We start from the raw sequence: 6,630 nt of genomic DNA, 5'->3' as shown, positions 1-6,630 counted from the left end.
TAATTAATGTATTTATTTTAATGTAGGCCTAAAACTCCATCATAGGGGTGTGCTCAGAGGGGGGTCATGGGTGACACCAATTTCCCTGAAATGACTGCTCCAGCATCACAGTCCCTGGAGAGGAGTACTGTTAATTTTACCACCCCCAATATAATACACATGGATAGGGCCAGTGATTAGTCATGTTACCAGAATACTGTGCCTTGTGTCATTGCACTCTCAGGAGACAATTAAATGCAAGTATATTTTGAGTGTTGCACATCCACCCACTGCAGTAACCCCTTACAAACAAGGAGTAAACATGAGCAGATTGATCCAAATATCAATAGTATCGATGCCAACGCTGGTGTCTGATTGGTACCAACCTGATAGGATCGATACTTTTTTTAAAATATATATATATCCTTTAAGTTAATATGTAGCCCATATAATTGTGTTAAATAAACTTTTTGGAATAAAAAAATATATATACCTCAAACATGCATTGTGATAAATGTTTTCTGGTAAGTGCCACATCTGTTTGATTTTAAGCCTGTAACGCATTTAAACAAAAGAAAGTTGATTCCGAGACGGGCACATTTACAAAAAAACTGCAGTTTCAAAGTACATGAAACCTGTTTTGTTGCATTAACTAGAAAATAAAAATATGCGTTCTGAATTTCTAAATTAATAATTTTTCTCATAAATCGTGACACACCATTTAAAAAAAAAAAAAAAAATCAGCGCTATACTAAGTAATTAAAGCATTAGTGGTACAGAGTACTTCTTAAGCAGACCCCTTAAGGAAGTAGCTGAAAGACAAAGTTCTCAATACCATCAAAAAGCTTTAATTACTTAGTAACTCACTGATTTTTAAACATAAATCTAAAAATATGATGAAGTGTTCTTATGGATAAATCTGCCCAGCAACAATGTGACATGAATGATTAATGTATACTCTTCCTTTGAAACTTTTGTACCATTAGTAATAGCAAGTGTTTAAGTACATCTTTGCACATTTAATACCAATTGTATGAAGGCTCGGATTTTGTGACTGCTTCTTTCAGTCCTTTCTCATTTCAGTCGTAGCCTTTAATCACATTAGTCCACCTTGCCGTGTAACCTTTTAGATAAAACCATTGTCTAGACATACTTCTTGTGAGTGCAGACTAGCTTCCCCTTTTTTTAAAAACACATCTTTGTTTTGGTGACTTCCCTTTCACAGCTGACTGTGGGTGATAACTAATTCTTAATACAGAGACCCATGTGTATCTATGTGAGATCTGACTGCAGTGCCTTCAAACATATGGTGTGATATTTTGCAGTGACAACGCATTTTCCCTTGTGGTTTGTCATTTCGGGTACTTGCAGAGGAAGTTGATTTCTGTTCAGATATATTAGTTTATTCTACGCCGGTACGGTTACTGACTACATCCCTGTCAGGCGTGCGTTTGTTTAAATAAGGGGAAGAAAAAAGTTACACTAGGGGGAGCTAGATCCAGGTGACACTACATCTTTGCGGTGTGTTGTGACACAAGTTCAGCAGCTCCTACAGTCAAATGGTTTAAGTGTCAGTGTTGTGCAATAACAAGACTGAAATTTGCCAGTGGCAGGATGTTGCAGATCAAACACCCACACAGATTTTATATTTTAATCTGTTATTGCAGTACATTTCATACATTGTACAGAAGTTGAAACTCTTGCCTGAAAGACTTGAAATATTGTCATAGTTAATCAGTGGGTGATGCTGAAAAAGTTGCATATTTCTTCTCTTTTGGGAGAACTAGAAGAGCTTCTCCATTTTTGGTCTCATCTGTCACGAGCTCAAGGAAGCCCTCGACTACTTCTGCAAGCCTGCATCAAGAGATGCAGTGGAAATGAATATTCATTTCCACTGCAAAATACTTTTGAAAAAAAGAAAAAAGAAAAAAAAAAGAAGGCTTTGTACAATTTTAGACTCACGTTAACACACCAAGTTTTTCTATCAGTTCCTGGTTAGCACCTGCCAAGTTGGAGAATTGTCCCAGTTTGGACTTGATAGAGGAGAAGAGGTCCGTTTGAACGAATCCTGGGCAGAGGGCATTCATCCGTATACCATAGCCTGATGCAACTGAGGCAGCCTAGTAAGAAAGTTTCTTTACATTTTGTGCAGCTCTCGATTCAATAAGGGGCTGAAAATGGTCACAGGAGAAAGATGGTGATCGAGTCCACTCGAACACCGAAGAGAAACTGAGCTTTGTGACCTGCATGTTCTCCTGCTAGCAGCAAACATCAGATGATTGCCACACTGGTCAGAGGCATGACATGAATAGCAACAGTAATCATGTGTGTCAGGATATCCTCCACCCTGTTATTCCACCAGCAGGATGAACTGACGTTACAAAGCAGGATGATCCATGCAATTTCTAGTTTCAGTTCTTCAATACCATGCGCTTCAGTGTATGGTGCAGTCCATTCCCTTGTTGCAACAAGGGCTTGGTGGAATTACTGTTGCCATCATGTTAGTCTGGTCATTCTGACCTAGCATTACGCTCACAACTGATGCTTGCTGATTTCTTTCCAAACCATTTTATGTAAACCCTAAAGTGTGCTGGAAAAATCCTAGTAGATCAGTTTCTGAAGTACTCAGACCCACCATGCCTTGTTTAAAATCACTTCAATCATATTTCTTTTGATGTCTCTTTGAGCCTCAAGTCATGTTGACCCAATCGACTTTTACTGGCTGATTAGACAATGTGTTAATGAGCAGTTGAACATGCAAGTTATAGCAGTAGCACAGTTGCCCTAGTAGCCACTAAGCCCAACATGCAGCTTACATTGACTCTCCAGACAGTACAAACAAATTGAAACTGATTTTTCCTGAAATTGTGTCAGTTTCCTTACCGCAAATGCTCGAGTAAACCCAACCACTGCATGCTTGGTGGCTGTATACACAGGGCAGCAAGACAGAAGGCCAATACCTGTTGGATGGGTTGCAGTTCAAGTTCAACTCAAGTTTTCCTTTAGCAGTTAAAGTAGTCCTGATAGTTCAGGGTGTTCATGATTTCAAATGAAGTGACTACCATGCATGAAATGGTCTGTTTAGATGCAAATACATAAGTTTACCTGCCATGGATGCCACATTGATGATGACCCCTCCACGACCCCCAGTCAGCTTGTTCATGTGCTCGATAACCAGGTAAGACCCCCTAATACAGCCACCCTACGACAAAAGGCATCCATGACATTTGCAATCTCTTGCATATCTGATGTTGAGTAGCTCAATGTGAGTGTTTCTTACAAGGTTGATGCCAATAGTCTTCTCCCACGTTATCTCATTGAAGATGCCAGCATTGTTGACCAGGATGTCAATTCCACCAAAGGTTTCTACAGTTTTCTGAAAGGCAGCTTGAGACACCACAGGAATAACAGTCCTTTCAAAACCAAGTGACAAAATTCAAGCTAACAATAAAAAGACAAATTCATCTCTAGCTGTTTATTGGGAACTACAAAAACTGTTGCAGCATTCCCAGTTCATGAAGCAACTTTAAGCTGACTACAGAAGCATGCCAACTACAACTACCTCCGGAATCTGATCAGCTTTATTAGCAGCATCTACATTAGCAAAACCCCTGTGCTCTGGTAAAGTTCTGATGGCTCATTGACTCCCACATGAAGAGCAAGTAATTTCTCATGGTCTGGAGCTCCAGCTGCTGATAACTGCTCATACTGTGACTCAAGCTGGTGAGCTTGAGAAAAATTCACTGACTGGAACAAACTAAATCTACAAGTATTTGAAGGAAAGCAGAACACACACACGCCTTTGCCGCCACCATTTACATTTTGTTGTGTATGCATGTTACCTTTGATCTCCTCTTCTGACTCTACGTTGCACAGCAGGAACAGGGCTCTGTCTGGTCCGTGCTCTTTGTTCAGGGTTTCAACTAAACTCTGTCCTGCAGTTTCATTCATGTCCAGGATGGCCACCTATATGTGCAGGACAACACATTAAGCATTTTGTTTTTGGTCACATCCTGCAGTGAAATGTTATGATTTACCCCCATGAAGGGTTTTAGCCACAGACACTAAAAGAGGTCAGGAACCTGTTCCTTTTCCATCCCTCCTCAGTGAGGATGAAAATTTCATCAGATAGAGTCTTCCTTGGTCCATTCTTGCAAATACAACCCAAAAAATAAGTTAAATTTAATTGCTTAGAGTTTAAAAAGCATAAGTGTTACCATTTTTAGTGAAAGAGCTATAATATATGCTATTAAATGGATAGCAAGTTTCCCCTCCAACATCCACCTTCCAACACTACAAATACAGTAATTTGGTGGGCAACCAACTTCAGACCAGGGGGACAAACTGAAGACAGCTTAATAAAAGGATGCAGTTCAAATCAAACTTATTCATGCCGACTTAACCTGTATCCGCTTTCTAACTCCAAATAGGCCATGCAGTAGTCTACTTAGAGTATTTGATTTTACTCACCTATGACAAGTAAAACTAACAAACTTATCTACTCTCGCAGTTACATGCTCATATTCATCACCACAAATTTACTCATTTATTGCAGGAAAAAAAAAAGTATTCAACCTCAGCACTTCAAAATGTGAAGCACAAGAATATCTGATCTCAAACACTACCTTGGCACCATTTTGCAGAAGAAGTTCAGCTATTGATCTTCCTATTCCCATCGCAGCTCCGGTCACTACTGCAGTTTTACCATTGAGAGCCATTTCAGCTGTTTCACAAGAAAAGCCCCAGAGTAGATTTGCAAGGAAATGAGAAAATGTTAAGCGGAGAGAATTTATGTGTTTTTATATGTTGCTGGTCATCAGGAAGCCATACAATTTCCAGCTGGTTCGAATACAGGGAGAGGCAATCAGAGTAAGTGAGTGCACCTGTAGGAGGTGTGGCTCTGCTGACTGAAACTTGGCCCAACTCAATAAAGCATCATTTGTGTCTGACCCATACTCCGGAACAGTAGGAGGCGGTAATGCTCCTTTACGTTGGTTGCCAACCGCTGTTAAACACAAAGAAGAAGAAAACAAACAAACAAACAAACATCATTTGCCCTCATTTATTTGATTTGTTTGTTTACTGAAGTGGAAACAGTCTAACTTAGTACGATGTCTTTGATACAGGCAACACAAATAAGTTAAATATTTTGGGCTAAATCCGTCACGATAAGTCACTCTTCAGTTTGACCAATGAAATACTTTGGAAATGTTTGAAATCTATTTTGACCTGACGGTCATAAATCTCTTAATCCCCACAGCCATTAGTGGAGCTGCATGTGGCCAGCAGATGGAGGTATTGAGCTGTGCAACTTTGTTGCCAGTGTCTCTGATCTACTGTCAGAAAAGTGAAAGAGAATGTCAAAAACACCTGATTTTCAGCTTTTTTCTGCTTTTACCTAATGGTTTGTTTGTTTGTTTGTTTGTTTGTTTGTTTGTTTGTTTGTTTGTTTGTTTTTAAATTCAAGGAGAGTAGCCCAATGTAAAGTTGTTGTTGTTTTAAATCACCTTGTAAGTGTTTTTTTCTGAGGCCTTCAAGTGGCAAATCCAATTAGCCACATGCATTTATGAGGATTGCATTCAAATAAACAGCCTAAAGTTTCTTTTAGGAAGGAGTTTGAGCAGCAGTGCTATCAGCTGGTCCAGATAGCTGAGCCCACTCGACCGATATGACACTCCACTGACTGGCTCAAATACTCCATATGCTGACTTTAATATTTAAGCATTAATGAAGCATTTAATAAAAGAAATGCTGATGAGTCAAACAGATCCATTAACAGAGGTTCCAGCACAACTAAAGCCCGGTTATCCCAAAGTTAGCTTCTAGCAGGTCATAGGCTGAAAGCCTGAGACTCTTTGTGGGGCCTGAGAAAGCATGAAGTTAAATTCAATCCCAAATCTGATACTAAGTCAGTGCAGTGAAGCAAGAGCAGCACCACTCTGAGCTAACACTGATGTTAAAGCTCCTTAATATGAACAAGTGTGGAACAAACTGCACGGGAAAGCATCTGGCATGCAGTCTGTAGGGGTCTGGAAAAACATTCCACTACAAACAGAACTTATTATGAGGAGTCACAATGAGTCACTGATTAGATTTTTAGGCGTAATGGTCAATGAAGCAGGATGCTTTCTTGCTAATTTAGCTGCTTTTTATTGCATTTACTGCTGCTCTGCTGCTCTGCAGGAGACACAGGAGTGGTTATTGTCATCAAAGGTCAAGAAGCTGTCTGATTAGTTTTATTCAGTGCCAGGCAGAGAAAGCAGGTTTAAGCACGCATGATAGTATGCATATACAGTGTATTAGTCATACTTATAAATACTGAGCCAGATACTGAGCTGTGTGCGTGTGTGTGTGTGCGCGCACGTGCTCAGGACACATATTGCTTAAAGGGTTTTGAGCATAAACGTACACGGCAAGACTGTGCAAGTTGATTATAACTGTAGAACTCATTGTGTGGGCTTCTGGCAAAATATTTCTGTCACAACCGCTGCAAATGTACAGAAAGTATTGCAACAGAAGCGGCGCATTGCTCATACTTGATGCAGATAACGATGATGATGCTTAGCGCTTGAAATATTTTCTCTTTTTCGTTCAGTCCATTAAGCAGGAAGGTCAGTAGCCGATACAGTTTTATGAACTGCATCACTTTTG

General features: G+C 39.8%; 1 protein-coding gene across 6 annotated transcripts; it reads right to left on the bottom strand.

The window, feature by feature from the left end:
* Positions 1-1,173: 1,173 nt before the first annotated feature.
* LOC102299965 (15-hydroxyprostaglandin dehydrogenase [NAD(+)]) lies at positions 1,174-4,766 on the bottom strand. Of its 6 annotated transcripts, none has more exons than XM_005923130.3 (7): positions 4,605-4,766; positions 3,822-3,945; positions 3,260-3,366; positions 3,085-3,181; positions 2,863-2,939; positions 1,942-2,099; positions 1,174-1,873 (listed from the first exon to the last, which is right to left on the bottom strand). In XM_005923130.3, exons 1-7 carry the CDS (start codon positions 4,695-4,697, stop codon positions 1,804-1,806), a joined length of 726 nt encoding a protein of 241 aa, XP_005923192.1. In that variant the 5' UTR covers positions 4,698-4,766; the 3' UTR covers positions 1,174-1,803. The 6 variants fall into 6 exon arrangements, with proteins under 6 accessions (XP_005923192.1, XP_005923193.1, XP_005923191.1 ...); XM_005923131.3 differs by having other exon boundaries at positions 1,174-1,883; positions 1,982-2,099; XM_005923129.2 differs by having other exon boundaries at positions 1,174-1,833; positions 4,605-4,765.
* Between the last annotated feature and the right edge of the window lie 1,864 nt (positions 4,767-6,630).

This window comes from Haplochromis burtoni, unplaced genomic scaffold, assembly GCF_018398535.1.
Source record: "Haplochromis burtoni strain Fernald_Lab_line unplaced genomic scaffold, NCSU_Asbu1 Contig_66, whole genome shotgun sequence".
In the NCBI taxonomy this organism is placed as follows: domain Eukaryota; kingdom Metazoa; phylum Chordata; class Actinopteri; order Cichliformes; family Cichlidae; genus Haplochromis; species Haplochromis burtoni.
The sequence above is the reverse complement of the archived record's forward strand: the minus strand, read 5'-3'. Positions and strand labels throughout refer to the sequence as shown.

What these genes read in the sequence shown, in the direction of transcription:
- LOC102299965 (XM_005923129.2), bottom strand. Translation starts at nt 4,697, where the DNA reads ATGGCTCTCAATGGTAAAACTGCAGTAGTGACCGGAGCTGCGATGGGA. An exon ending in TTCTGCAAAATGGTGCCAAG is followed by an intron (nt 3,946 to 4,604) that starts GTAGTGTTTGAG and finishes CTGCACATATAG; the next exon opens with GTGGCCATCCTGGACATGAA. An exon ending in AGACTATTGGCATCAACCTT is followed by an intron (nt 3,182 to 3,259) that starts GTAAGAAACACT and finishes CTTTTGTCGTAG; the next exon opens with GGTGGCTGTATTAGGGGGTC.